General features: G+C 43.9%; 1 protein-coding gene across 2 annotated transcripts in view; it reads right to left on the bottom strand.

Moving 5' to 3' along the window:
• The window catches only part of SLC22A23 (solute carrier family 22 member 23), a 94,815-nt gene that overhangs the window by 24,481 nt on the left and 55,160 nt on the right, over positions 1 to 15,174 (bottom strand). For both annotated transcript variants that reach the window (XM_038174184.2, XM_027451709.3), the window contains exons 4-5: positions 2,675 to 2,843; positions 293 to 420 (exon numbers count right to left, since the gene is read on the bottom strand). In XM_038174184.2, coding sequence (XP_038030112.1) covers positions 293 to 420; positions 2,675 to 2,843 — 297 coding nt within the window. The remainder of the gene's footprint in view (positions 1 to 292; positions 421 to 2,674; positions 2,844 to 15,174) is intronic.

Raw genomic sequence — 15,174 nt, 5'->3', positions numbered from 1 at the left:
CGCTCTCTGCAGCCATGGCAAAATTATTCAAGAGATGTCCCTAAAAGCATATGGCACTGCCAGGTGAGATTGTAATATTAAGACTGCTCAGCAGGCTGAGTAATATTAAACATTGTGCTGGAGTTTGGAGCAGTTTTTTGAGAAAAAAAAATGAATGAATGAATGAATAGGATGGTTTTGCAGGTGGTAAATAGATTATTTAATTCCAGACAGCACCGCCATGCGCAGCCTTTAGAGAAGAGCAAGCGATTTCACCTGAGCAGCCAGACCTGTGGTTGTCTGTCCTACTCACCGGGCACCACTCCTTTGATGTCGCTTTCCGTGTTCATCCTGTTCTTGCGAGTGAGCTGAAAGATAAGTTCCTTGGACGCCTCAAACTGCTGCGTAGCCATCAGCCACCGGAGGGACTCTGGGAAAATACTTGAGAGATGGAAAACGTTTTAGGGTCACTTTCTTTCTAGAAGGCATCTCCCAGTCTGTTGAATTAACAAGGATGACGTTTCTCCTCAGTACAAATGATATTGCTTTACTTCACCATCCGGAATTTGACAAATTTGTGCAATTTCTAGGAAGTTTCTAGGAAGTTTCTAGACTTTTTTTTCAAGTTCTGGCAGAGAAAGAAGTGATAGTGATTAGCTGCTCATTTAAATATGCATGAGCAATATTACTATTTTCAAAAAGCAGAAAAAGGCTTGTAAAATTAATAAAAAGGGCTCAGAATATGGGAAGTAGTGACATTCACTTTTACACTGATTGACAAATGATACAGGAACCATCCTATCACCTTGAAATAGGACGTATTAGAATTTTATAACATATTAGAGGAGTTCTGCCTACTAATACCATTGTGAAGGAGCAGGGAGAAGGAGGAAGCACTGCATGCAATAGACATTTGCTGCCAGGCAGGGAATAAATGAGTTGTGCAGTTAACGCAGGATAATTCAGACCATAGTAGGAAAATTTCTGACAGAAGTGATTTGAATTTCTCACGTAAAGATAGAGGAAAGAGAAGAATTACTTTCCAGGATTATAATGAAACATTTTTTTTTTTTTTTTTTATGTTTAAACGTCCAAAAATCTCCCCTATATACAGATTTTAAGGCATTCTTTTATACAGGTCAGTACTGTGTATGCCCCAGACAACATCCAGTTGCTGCTATAAAAGTTTCCCCTAGTAAAGACAACATTATGCTAATTGAGTTGCCTTAAAAGCATACACATAGAGTTATAAAATAAAAAAGTTTACTTTTCATCTGCTTGTTTCCTTCAAATGCTGACGTTCACCTGATTCTTCAGAGTAATTAACCATTATTTCCTGTTTTTTTTCCAGATAAGTACATTTTATTTTCATACAAAAGCAAAATAAATACATAGATCTTATACAAAATAGCCCCACACTTGCATCAATACAGATAGTTTCAGACTTGACTATAAGCATATTTTTCTTTCTTATTTAGGCCTCATTTTCACTCATCTTCTAAGAGACCTTCCTAAGAACAAATTTTAAAACTAACTTTTAACTTCATATATACAATAAACCGCAAATTTCCTTCACAAAGTGCCAATCCTTGCTGCAGATGCTGCCTCCGTTCTTGTACTTTTAAGCAGTGGTGCAGTCAATGGCGCTGTTAGGGTGCTACCTTTAAAGGCTGATGCAATTTGGACTTCACCCTTAGCAAGAAATTCATCCTTGACAGAAAAAAAAAAAAAATATATATATATATGTGTGTGTGTGTGTGTGTGCATGTATATTTATACATGCACATATTTATACATGCATACACATATATACATGTATACAATTATATTAAAAAAGAGGAAAGTCAGGCAGCCTGCAATCCAAAAGATATTTGTCCTGTTATCCATACTCTGCTCTGGGTATGTGGTGGGTAAGTAGCAAGCAGTGAATTTTTCCAGTTCCTCTGTTCCTTTGCTTATAGCAAGTAAATATTTTAATCTAGTCAGCATTACCTTTAAAATTAATTACCTAGCCTGCTCTCAGTCTTACGTTTTTGTACTATCCTGCTCTCGCAAGCCTCTGCTGTGTTGTGCCACCACTGTGTGTCACTATTAAGACAAAAGCACAAAGTAAGATTTTTGAGAGGTTTATAAAGTTCTGGTGAAGACAGACCCAGTAGCACCAAGGTGGGAGTCTCCCATTTCTCTAGGGTAGGCAGCATCGGGCCTGGAGCCTCACGCTGGCAGAAGACCAGAAGAAACCAGGATGGGAGAAGTAACCTGTGGGAACGGTGCCATCATCCCAACACATGATAATTTGGGAGAAACCTAAGCAGGGAGGCTCAGGGCTGGCCACCTCACACACACGCAGTGTCCAAGGGTGCTGCTCACGAGCGGATGTGTGTTATATTTAGCTCGGCTAAGCCAGGCCAAAGGAACCAACAGTGACAGCCCAGAACCACAGGTCAGGTTTAAGGGGAAAATTTAGCTGTGCAGCCACAACAGCTAGGCTGAGATGCGTCCTCTCAGGAGGCTTTTTCATCTTTAAAGGGGACACAACAGCCAGAAAATGACAATGTACCACTTTCAGCTCAATGGCTGAGCCATCTCCCAGGTCCCCACCACACCTCAGCACATAAAACCTATGTGAGCACCCCCAAATCCAGTGTTAGGGGCTGGTGTTGACTTGGACATGATGGGAGGAAGCAATACTTACACCCAGTAGAGCAGCATCAGCAGGAAGGGGCAGATGATGACCGCCTGGAGGACCTGCCAGTCCCTGCAGAGGGCAGCCAGCCCCGGCATGAGGAACTGCCCCGCCATTTCGATGAAGCTCGCCACCATGGTGATCATGAACCGGTGCCCAGGAGGACAGAGCTCTATCCCTGAAACACAGAGCACATGCAGCGGCGTCAGGACCCCACCAACGAAGGTGTCCACAGGTCTACTTCCCCCTGGCCAGGTGCCTAACTTCACAAAGGTTTCAAGGTCTTAACGTCCTTCATTTTAATAAAACAAATACATATATAACACACATACATAGACTGATTTTAAAGGAAAATGGAGGGAAAAAGATAATTCATAGATTTGGGGTCAAGCCTTTTCATAATACCCAAAGACACTACGTGCCTTTCCAATCAATCTGCTGGTAGACAGAGCACCACCACTCTCAGCAGGATACAGCCCCCCAACTCATATGGGATGCCACCTGCCCACAGCTGAATACGCTGTGACTCAGCCAGTTTCAAGCCGGATTTTGCTGAGTGGGTTGTTCCTGGGTTTGCTTTTTGTTTTTGCAATACCTAATCTTGATCAACTTTCAAACAAGACAGCCTTCTCTCTGTCTTATCCTGCCCTCCATCCTTTCTTCTGCTGTAGGGCTATTAACCACCATCACTGCTATCAGTTGTCTCAGCTGCTTTGTGACAAGTGAGTTCAGTAGACAAAAACCTCCTTAAACCACAAGTTCCGTCTATCTTTATTCAGTCTTCATAAAATAAAATGAATTTATCAGAAAGGCAGCTTTTTTTTTTTTAAATCTCCAGAAGAAACAGCAGTAAAATTGGACTGCCTTGTGCAAATACATTCCAACATAAATAATGTTTTTGCCAGTAGGAATACAATAGAACCCACTATTTCAAATTTCCCACTTGCCTACACTCACTTCTACAGATTAATAATCAAGCCCATAAACCTGCCACAAATGTTGTGCAGAACTTATCGGCATGCTGATACAGAAATGTAGGCTCATAAACGCTCATGATATGTTGCTGACAGCACTGTGGTGTTTTTCCTTGGGATGTTTCCTATGGTTGTTTTAAATTAAAATTTAATGGTTGTTAAAATTGTAATTGAAAAGCCATCAGACAATAGGAAGAGATGACAGCTGCTCATTCATTCACTCTCTCATCTGTAGCTTGTTCAGCATTTATCACTGTAATGCAGATTTATATTAACTGACCAGGAACCAGCTTGCAGATCAAATATAGGATTAGACACCACATTTTTTTTTCCTCCTTTTATTTTAGCCCATGACAAAAGCCACTGATGGATTTTTGCCAATACAAAAGGAAAATGTGTCTGTTGCGAGCAGCCCAAATTTTCATTAGCTTAACCACAAACAGAGCAGCTTTGGGAAAGGAAGGGGGGAAAAATCCTCAAAGACTCTCACTTGGTATAAAAGGCTTTTACGTTTTAATTAGGAAAATGAGATTAAAGCACAGAGCTTCTTATGACATGAATATGGCTTCATTCTTACTAATGAAGGATCCCAAGCCTGGATGATTTTTTTAATTCTATGCAGAGAGGTCACTTCCGTTTTATTTTCTAATCTGCAACTATGAAGTGTTTCTGTTTGTTTTGCTAAGCCTTAAAGTTGCAGTTACTCATGCTCCAGTGTGCCTTCATTAAGTACAAGGACGAGTTTTGTTGCTATAGGAACAGGAAGCCTGCATTAGGTAGGTAAGACTTTGACATCTCAACTGCACTGCTTGGGGTAGTATGAGATGAAAAAAAAATAACCGGGACAAGAACAACTTCTGGATGAAGTCAGAAAGAGGCATGAAAATAATAAAAGTATGTGGTTTTGAGTCACTGGTGCATCACTCGATATGCAGCAGTCATTCACTGTACAGAAAGGAAGTCACTTTGGAGGCTGTTTCACATCTGTTTTCTTTTCCGGATTATCACAGGCATATGATCACTTTTTGCCCTTTCCTCTAGAAAAGCCAAACAATGAAAAAAAAAAAAAACAACAAACCCCGCTATAGCTGGGTGAGTGCAACTTTCAGCTGACCTCAGCAGGTGCTTCATGTATATGAAATATCACATCTCCTTATAAATGTTCTACATATGAGGACAGTCTAGCGACTTTCCAAAACCTCTAGCTTCAATTTGATATGATAAAATATTCAGCTTTGCATTTTTTAGCAAGCATTTAGCACCAGGCTTGTTCCAGCTCTGCCCCAGGCCTAGCAAAGGCTTCCTGCACCCTGCTGATGCTCTCACTGGTGCCTCGATGTGCTTGGCCACCAGACCTCTGTGTCCACACCAGTTTTCACCCAGTTCACACAATCCATTACTGGCTCATGTACAATTGCTGCAGGACAGAAATCAACTTCATTCCTCGGTGGCTAAGCTGGCAAGAAAGCTCAATTTCTTTCCTTCAGCAGAAATGTTTTCTCCTCAATTACTTTGCTGAGCAGAGAGAGTCAAGTAAAGCCTTATCATACACACAAATTGTGGAAACAACCATCAGCATCACAAACTCCTGGATATATCCAGCTGCTCCACTTGGAAAAAAATTGTGTGGGCTAGGAGACAGGCACAAAAAAGACCTTGCTTGCTTGCCCAGTACCTCTCTTCCTGAAGACAATTGCCTAACCCTATGCGTGGTGCAGACGTGATACCCACGTGCCCCACGGACACGAGACACAAACCACAAGCCTCATTGCACAACACACAATCTGGTTGGGAAATGCAGAAGCTGAAAGTGTAGAAATCCTTCTTTGGGACTCTATCTTTGTGTCATTCCACTACAGAAACGATTGGGTCACTGTTTACCAGCCTTACAGCTCATAAATCTACTGCTGGGAGCCTCTGCATGAACCACAGGCACCTGACCAGGGCATCAAGCACTTCTGGTGGCTGTTTGGTTTAATTTAAGCAAAACCATTCAAGGTTTGTTGCATTGCACAGAGACTCATCATGGCACTAAGGGAACAGTACCATGGCCAGTGAGAGTGAGCAGATGAGCAGGCACCAGACGGATGGGCAGAGCATGGCACTGGCACGTGCCCATTGTGCCAATCATGCCCCATCTGTGACTTCAATCAAGTAACGAAAGCAGCATGGAAAAAACAAACAAACAAACAAAATTATCAAGAAGTTGCAAGGAACATGACAGCAGCCAAAACTGAAAACACAAGATTGGTTTGCTGCTTGCCTAGAACAGCCTTGGGGATGCGATGAGGACTCAGCAGCCACTGCCTCGTGTTGCATGTGTCACAAAAACCACGTACATGTAGACACGCACGTATTGGTACTTGTGAGTGCATAGACGTGAGAGCATAAACGAATGAAATCCATGAGAGAACGAGTGTGGTTGTGCAAAATCTTCCCACTCACAGACTTGGGAAAAAAATCACTTTGTCCTGAAAGATCTCTCGCTGAGTTATTCAGAAATCCCATGGGAAATCATTTCAGATACTAGCCAAGGGAATAAGAACCACAGCAGCAACATTGGCTGCTCTCAATGACAAAGGCCAAGCTCAAGAAAAAGATGTTCAAAACAACATTTTCTAGTGTACTAAGAGGTCAGACTTCAGAGCACTCAGGGCTCCTCTGCTACACATACATGCCCTCATACACTGTCCTTTTCCAGCACTGCAGCAATGGCCCTGCCTGGCCTCTAGCAGAGCCACATGCACCCCTGGGATGTGTTAAACCTTTTAGATAGGGGGGCTTTTCCCTCAGCACCTGGGCTCCCACTTTATGCTCCCCACACTTCCCAATGAGAACAACCTTGGAGATGTTCTAGTTTTGCTTCCTTGGCTGGTGCAGAGCCAGCCCTTGGGTGGCAGAGAAGCCAAGGTTCATGGAGAGAAAAGCACCAATGGACCAACAGGGCAGAGCTTGGTCAGGCTTTCTGACCACCCAGCTTTAACCACCAGGTTGTCAGGGTATCCTCTTGCACCTTAGGTGGATGCAGAGATCAACAGAGGTTTCCAACCTGCAGCATTTTCCAAACGTGTCTAAAAAGCACAGTAAGTAGTATTAGGGCCTGGCAGACTAAACACTGAGAGCAACATTGTCATGCACAAATCCTCACCTGATCCACACTGCATATTACGTGACAACAGCAGCAAGGCTGGAATAAGATTTTCTTGACAGACCAAACCGAAGAGACAACTGGAAATGAGAGCTTTGTTATTTCTCAGCAGCCACAGCATGCCACCAGAGACAGGCAGATAAGACCTACCAACCAGGTTTTATAATACCAAAACTACTTTTCTTTAAACGGGATTCATTTTCTCCCTCTCACACACAAAACCCACTGCATTTCGCCTGCTATGCAGCCCTTTGGGATCTTTGTTAAAAAGAAGGGAAAAGCAGATTCATTGCACAGACCAAATGAAGTGCTGAGAGGCCCTTCTGCAAATGCATCTGCGGTTTTACCAAGAAGAGGTTGTGCATAAACATCCATGAATTAATTCCCTACAATTGTCCAGTACTTGAACCAACGCATGCTGTTTAAGTCATTTAATCTGGAGACCAGTGCGTCTGGAAGAGCTCTGGGAGCGGAGCAGACACTAAGATGTTTCTGGAGTGCTGCTGTAGGCAGATGAGGTATGGCACATCTCAGACCTGCGTTTTTCAGAGCATCTGCAGAGAGCCATTAGTCCTGAAAGCTCCCACTTCTCTTTTTCTTTTTAATAGTTTTTGGAAACGTAAGGATAGCTTGCAAAAGGAACCAGGGCTCTAGCTTGTTGCACACCTAAATTAATTGCTCCCTCCAACAGCTCACCAAAAAGCCTCATTTTTTTTGGAAGAGGACAGTGCTCCACCACACATCCCTGCGTGGCTGACAAGGTTTTACAAAGCTGAGGGGCTGGCAGCTCAGGCTGGGGCACAGATGAGAGGAGGGAGCTAATGGGGAGCCTCTGCAGAGGAGATGGACACACGGGTGAGTGACTGGGGAGGACGGACTGCAGTAACACCGGGCTGACATCAGCTTGTGCTGCCACAGGTATGGCTCAAAACCTGCTTAGCCCAGCTCCTTCAGACCCCATTGGGTGGGCTGCGAAGGGATTAAGGGCCACATCTCATCCTTTCTTACTTGGTCTCACCCTTGTGTGCTGGTAGCAGACCATTTGCTTCAGATTTCAGAAGCCTTCTCATTTGTCCTCAGAGGCTGACATTTATTCTCACAGGATATTTGCACAATGAAGAATAGCAAAGACTTATTTAAAAAAAAAAAAAAGTCATTTGCAAATAATATATCAAGAGGGAAAAGAGGTTAAATCCCACTGCCTGAGCAACTCTCTAGCATTCACTCACTCATCTCCAGTCCCAAAACACAAAGCAATTCTTGCAACGTGGTCCAAGCACTAGCTACAACAGAAACCACAAGCTAGCTGCTTTCTGTGCCTTTGCAGTTTTCTCTCCCCCCTCCCAGTTTCAGGCTATGAGCTGCCAAGACTGTAATTATATAGGATTATCCCCTGGAGAAAACAGCCAGGGCAAAGCACCTGAAGTCTGGGCTGCAGCCTTCCCACTGAGGGGGGAAGGAGACGAACTGACTCCAGATTCATTTTCATGGTTATAGTTCTAAAAATGCTACCAGAAAGAGGAAAAAAAAACACCATTTTTGGCAGTTTCTACCCTGTTACTATATACCCAACACTCCCTCCAAGGGCTCTCAGGTTGCAAGCCCTACCCCAAAAAGGGAGGAAAACAATTGCAGTTGCACAAAGCCCTGGCACATCAGCCAGCCAGAGGAAAGCACAGGTAATATGGTACTAGGTGTAAAATGCAGGACACCAGAAATCACTGATGATGGTAGCATCCTAATGCACCAGAGCTGCGCGTGCCTCTCAGAGCCAGAGAAAGGAAAAAAGCATCGAGACTCAAACTTGCAAACTCTGCCAGCCTCAGCCAAGGGCTAAGGCCACTCCTTGCCTCCATCAGCACACTCCTAATCCAGCACGGGCTGAAGCGGCACAGGTTAAGCCTGCGTGTGCTCCCGGCTCCGTGTAGACACTGAGCTTTCTCTTCATCGTTTCTGCTGTCACCAGAAGCAGCTGAGGAAGCTCTGTGTGTAAATACAGTTTATTAAGGAACAGCAAATAGAGCAGCATGGGGAAGGAAAGGTTATCACACGCACCGCAATCAGCCAATTCATGTAAACAAACGACAGAGATGGAGTGAAAGGAAAGGAAAAATCTAATTTCCTCTCTGGAGAAATCCAATCTGTTGTCAAGCAAGGACAGCAGTAATAGACTAAACCTCCAACGACCCAACAGCACAGCAGGACAAAACTCATTCTAAAATACAGCAGTGATAGGACATGGGTGCTCCTTGAAAGGTACTTTTCTGCATATCATAGGTTTGGGGAGGGTTTCCTTTAAACACACACTAGCCCACCACTTACACCTAATTAATGTTTTTAACGTGTGTCAAGCCAGTCACCCGTGCGCTGACATGGCCTGGCGTGACAGACGCCCCAGTGACACCTCGGTAGCACCCCCTGCTCCTGACCAGCACAGCTGCCTGCTGCCTACCAGACTGAGCTATGAAATAAGTCAATATCTCATCTGAACAGGTGTCTTTCTCACCAAAACCACACCGTGGGTTCAGCTGGTGTATGAGCACCAGGCCTGGGCTACAACTGCGGGCTCACTGCCAGGCCTCGGCTAGCTCAAGGGCTGCAACACAAACTGAGATGTGCAGCATCAAATGAGTAAGCACGACAACACCTCTTGTCCAAAAACCACCCAAAACCACAAGGCACATTACTCTGCTGTTCCTGAATCTCCCCTGTAAGAGAAACAAGGCAACATGATTTTGGGAGGAGCCCTCCTTCCAGCTGCAGCCCACTTTTGGCTGCCCACAGCAGCAGTGATGCTGCACCAAGATGTTGCTTGCAAGGCAAACTCCCAAAGCAGGCCACACAGGATACCTTCAACACACCACGCTGCCTTTTATTACACCAGACAATGAAACCAAACAAATGTTAAATCATGTTTTTGGCACTGCCAGAATAGTTGCCGTCTATCCTGCTTCCAGAGGAACGCAGCCCTGCAGCAGCACGCAGCCAGCACTGGTTTTTGGTGACAGTTCCTGTGTGTGAACAATGGTGTTAGGGAATAAAATCCAGAGGATGGCCCTGGAAACCACAACAGCAGTGGCAAAGGGTGCGAGAAACTGGTAGATACAGAACATGCTGATTTCAGAATACAGGTGACTTAATTTAAATGTGACTGCAACAGTGATTAAAAAAGCTCGTGTAGGAGATAAGCCTTCATATACATTAACTGCCTAAAAAAAAACCTTCCTATTCCCCCCACCCCAGCCTCTCCAAAACCATGCCAAGATTGTGTTTTTATTTGTGTGCCAGACTAAGATTGTATGGAAATATATTTCATTATTCCTTGTTCCAAAAAGGTGCCTTGCTCTAAAGGAAACACACAGCTGATCACACGAATATTTTGCAAACCTAACACCTCTGCTGTTCACAACAGCTGGCCCCTTTTCTCTTGGCAGGATCTAAATCACAATTGGCGTCTTCTTGACGGGAATGAATGAGAGCAGCTGAAACAAAAGCCACAGTGCAAGAAGCATCAGAGGAGCTCATTTTCTTTTATGCTTCAGATGAAAGGATTCTGCATCTGTATTTGTCAGAAAATTTCAACAATATTGTAGCCACTTAAAATAAGCAGAGAGAAGAAATTCAATAGATGCGAATCTGCATGGCAATCTCTTAATTAACCAAGTGGCAAATAAGTTGCCAACAGCAGCTGTTTCTAAATCTCAGTTCGCAACCTCCAGGCAGATGACAGTCCCCAAAAAGGCGAGCATGAAAAAGTAAACCCAAAACAAGATGTTAGGCATTTACTAAACATTTCTGAGCTCACCAAGGCAGTAGGGCAGTGAGGGGCAGTGCCCAGAAGCCCCACTCGGGAGATGCTTCCTGCAGCCCCTCTAGGGGCTAGGCAGCCAATTCAGCCAAAAGCATTTAGTAAGCACGTTTGTGAGAGGCTGTCGCACGCTGTGCCCCTGGGGTATCCTTGTTTTTAAAGATTTATGCCACCAGGCACTCTGCTCAGTTGTCTCGTAAACACCGTGAAGGAGAAACTCTGGAGATTCAGAGCCAATAAGCCATTGTATTTCGGGAGCTTTCATCAAGGCACACATCTGCTGGAGAAGGAAGGGCTGTTCAGACTAGCAGGTGACTTTTGCATTAGATAGTGCTCTGGGATTCAGCATGAAAACTGACACAGACCTGGGAAATGCAGAGACAGGGATACTGAATGAAAACACCCATGCAGTGAGCGAGGAACATGCCGAACGATACGCAAACCATAGCGCCAGGAATCAGTGCAAGCAGGATGGCCTCTGGTCACACCTCCTCTAATTTCAACCCCATAACAATACAAAAAGTGAGGCAATGAACCTTTAGTAGTATCCATGGCTAGCAAATTCCTGTTGATCCAGAATTGGCCAATGCACAGTTGGAAGATGTGTGGGTATTGGTTTTCCTCTTCCATTTTCCAGCTAGCTTGTATGTTCCAAATAACACACCCAAGAGGGAGCAGAAGAAACAAAAAAAAAAAAAAAAACAAACACATCCCCCCCAAAAACAAGCTTTCAACAACAAAAAAGGAAATTAAACCAAAAAGCCTTTGTAAGGGAAAAAGAAGTTCCTGCATCATATTCTTCGCAGCGGCCTTGAGAGGCCATTTGGTGGATCTTGCCGTGGCACAAGCAGACAAACTGCAGCACACTGAGAGAGCTCTTTCACAGTTTTTTCTAGGATTCCTCTTGAAAGGGACAAGAGGACAAATTCACTTTTTCTTGCATGACTTCAGCCATCGGGTTAACTTGGGAGGGCAGCACCTCTTGTTGCACACACAGAGTTTAGTACAGTGGAACATATCTCACGTTCCTACTGTCATGTATAGAATTAAAGACTTCAGATTCTCAACTCAGATTTAGATTCAAATTTCTTCCTTGCTAAATTTACAAACACCACCTGTGAACAGCTTTTTTTTTTCCTGAAGAACCAGAATCATTCAAAGTGGTAAAATTTGACTTGAGGGTGAAGAACAATGAAAGACCTGCTAGCATTACAATTACTGTGCTAGGTATGCCCATGCAATACCACAACAGACCATCCAAAACCATCTGCCGGGATCTGAAGTTTTCCCCGGATGGGATCCCTGAAAAATACATGAGTTTTTCCAACACTCCATACAGACTTACAACCCAAGCAGACGCTCTAGAAGGGTAAAATACCAATATAGCCTGATAAAACTCTGGTAAGAGCTAAATATTTCTCCTCAACAGATGGCAAAACCTCTCCATTTCCTATTGATTTGCAATAACTTTGAAAATGAGAAAAGTTACGTTCCTTAATATCCTCCTTTCGTGGAGGTTGGTAAGTATGCTGGGGAAAAAAGCGACCTTCCTGCAGAGGATGCTCGTCCTCGCCAGTGAAAGACCTCTTTCAGCAAAACCCTGCCACTTGCAGACGAGTTTGAAATATGGCAACACTTGCTGATTTGTTCCAAATAAAACCAGAACGAATTGCTTAAGCAATTAATAACACAACATTTAAAAGAAACTGAACTCCCTGGCAAGGATCCAACTGCATTTCGTGGAAGCGGGTTTCACTTGCTCTGATAACATGACTCAACTTTGTACACATCACCACTGTGGCTAAAACTATGAAGATGCATACCTGCACTGCCTCCGCCCCGCGGAGATCAATATTTAACCTCTTCCTTACCAATTCCCAAGCATTTCTCTATGTGACTTGTAGGTTTCGAAGGGTAGGTCCAACTGAGTGGTGCTTCTCTATCTGTGCCAATGCAAGGTCAAAGGCAAAGCAAGACGTGGGTAGAGGCAGAGAGTTGCCTCCTATGCAGGAAACGCCAGCAATCCACAGCACGTGGTCCTGGACATCACCTGATGAGGGTCCAGTTTCAGATATATCAGGAAAAAAAACCATATTTACCACCCTCCTGTAGCAATAGAGAAGAAAGGCAGGGGAGACAGAGAGATGTGTCCAAAAGCAGAGGAAATTTGAACTGCTCCTCCGCCTTGCTGAGCGATGTTTCTAATCAGAAGTTGAAGAAAAAAAAAAAAACAGAAGACATTTGGAAATGCTGTAAACCCTTCAGCTATGAAAGACATGTGGAGAGTGCTGCCAAAGAGCAGCCGTATTTATTATACTGAACTCTGGTGCTTGCGCAACGAAGGGTAAAGCTCAGAGGGCTGTATAATTGGGATGCTTCTTGAATTCTGAGCCGAGGGCAAAAATAAGTAAGTAAATGAGAAGGAGTAACATGAGAGAGTCATGAAAATAAATAAATAAAGAGCAGAACTACGGGTCCTGAACAATAATAAAAAAAATAAATCCTAAACTGCAAACCAAAAGCTTCTACCACAGACCTAAGAGGGATAGGCATGCTATGCTATTTATGAACTAAAGGAAGAAAAACAGCTTTATAATTTTTCATTGTAGTCCTCACTACTTGAAGCGCAGTCTTAAAAGGAAGAGCTTTTTGCCTGCTTCAGGTCTGACTGAGGGCTTAGAAGAACCTCTTAACCATGAGGTCTAGCATCGGAGCAGGTGTGCTAAAATTCAACAGCTTAGACTGTGCACACGTGGGTTGAAGACTACATCCTTGACACATCTGAGCCTGCTACTCAGCGTGACCAGAAGAAACCATATGCCAAAAGCACAAGGCCTGTGGATCCCACAGGGAGGGCAGGGATGGAGATGACCACCAGCCTGCTGAGGTCTGCCCATCCTTCCCACCAGGGACTAGCTGGACCCCCCCAAAAAGCCCCTGCATGAAGCTGTAGGGAAATGTAAAGCAAGTGAAAGTCTCTTTACACTTCCCTCCTCATAAGTCTCTTTACACTTCCCTCCTCATTTGCACGATGTTTCCAGATGTCCTGCAGTACTGCAGGCCTCCCGGCCAGGCACTGGCCTTTTCCTAGGGCATTTTTAAGCTCAGGTTTCTAAGAACAGGAGCTTCTGTTACTGACACTGTTTCCTTATTTTAAAGGATCTTCCTATATGGTTAAACCATGATAAAACACCTAAATTCTAGAAAACCATCCAATAAATAACACTTCAGTCAAGCTGCTTCTTCAGTCTCTTCCTCACATCTATCGTTTCACCAGATGTTCCATATGGAAGGAGGATTGCCAGTTCTACCAAGAGCAAGAAAACAACATGAAAAAAGTTTCTAAATAAAACTACTTCATTTTCTGCTTTTGTCCAAAGGAGAGGAAATGCCTGGTGTTCCTAAATGCTGGATGACAAAATATCCTGAGTCACAGGTGAGCACAAGGTGCCAGGCATTGGCTTTGCAGCATGCAACCTGCCAGAGCCTGAAAGAGAGCTGACTTTCAAAGGGTTACTTGGTGCTGCACTCTATATATGTATACGTATATGTATATGTACAGATACATATATGTATGTGTGTGTTTGTATGTATATATAAATAATTTACAACCATGCCTGAATAAGCCAGAATTCACCTGTGAAAGAAACACAGGACTCCACAGCACTCATTTCAGTGCAGAAAAAGACGTCCATCAGGCTGGGTATACAGGGCAATATCTGTAAGTAAAGAACAACCTCCACAAGCTTCTCTCATCCTGAAATTTCATCTGGTTTAATCTGAGTTGATGTCAAGTGCCCTGATGCTCGCAGGCCTAAGACTTTACAGCTATACCAAAACCCAGCAGCCTCCTACATCTGAGGCGGCAAGCAACATCATCTAACTCTGGACATTACAGATAGTTGCATCTTCCAGTGTTCACTGTGTGATGGTAAATTGCCAGTAAACACACAAGCAAACAACCTGCAAAAGTTTCACTGCCATTAATGGATTTCCCTTACCCTCGAATGCAGGCAACACACTCCTGTGCCTTTACTCCTATGGAGTTAAACTGTAGGTGCAGACTTCTCCATGAGTTGGATTTTCCTTTAACCTGTCCAGAAGCTGTTGCTCAGATCATTTTGCATCTGGCATAGCCACCTATAAATAACCTGGCCACAACACAGCCATGTACTCACGTGCATTTGATTAAAATAAACTCATCTAAGAGGGTGGCCACCTTTGAAATGGAAACAAATGGACACAGGAAGGCTGAGGATTTACACGCATGAAAACTGCAGAGCTAGTTACCGCTGGAGTGCCACTGCCATTGCTGCGCTGCTGTCACCAGCAACTCTTCTGCATAACCACAAAAATCAAAGCAGAAGCAACTGTGATGACAGATGTTGTTGTTGTTGTTGTTTTAGGTGGGCTGGTGGAATTGAGGGAAGGATTGAGAAAGAAAATAAATAAAAATCAAACCATCACCCAGGTACGAGCCTAGCCACATCAACACATTTATTATTGCAGCTACGACTTACAAAAAGCAATATGCAAGCTCCTAAAAGGAGAAGGCAAACAGGTAGCACAGAAATTGAAC

Source organism: Anas platyrhynchos, chromosome 2 (genome assembly GCF_047663525.1).
Source record: "Anas platyrhynchos isolate ZD024472 breed Pekin duck chromosome 2, IASCAAS_PekinDuck_T2T, whole genome shotgun sequence".
NCBI lineage: Eukaryota > Metazoa > Chordata > Aves > Anseriformes > Anatidae > Anas > Anas platyrhynchos.
This window is presented reverse-complemented; position numbering and strand designations above follow the sequence as displayed.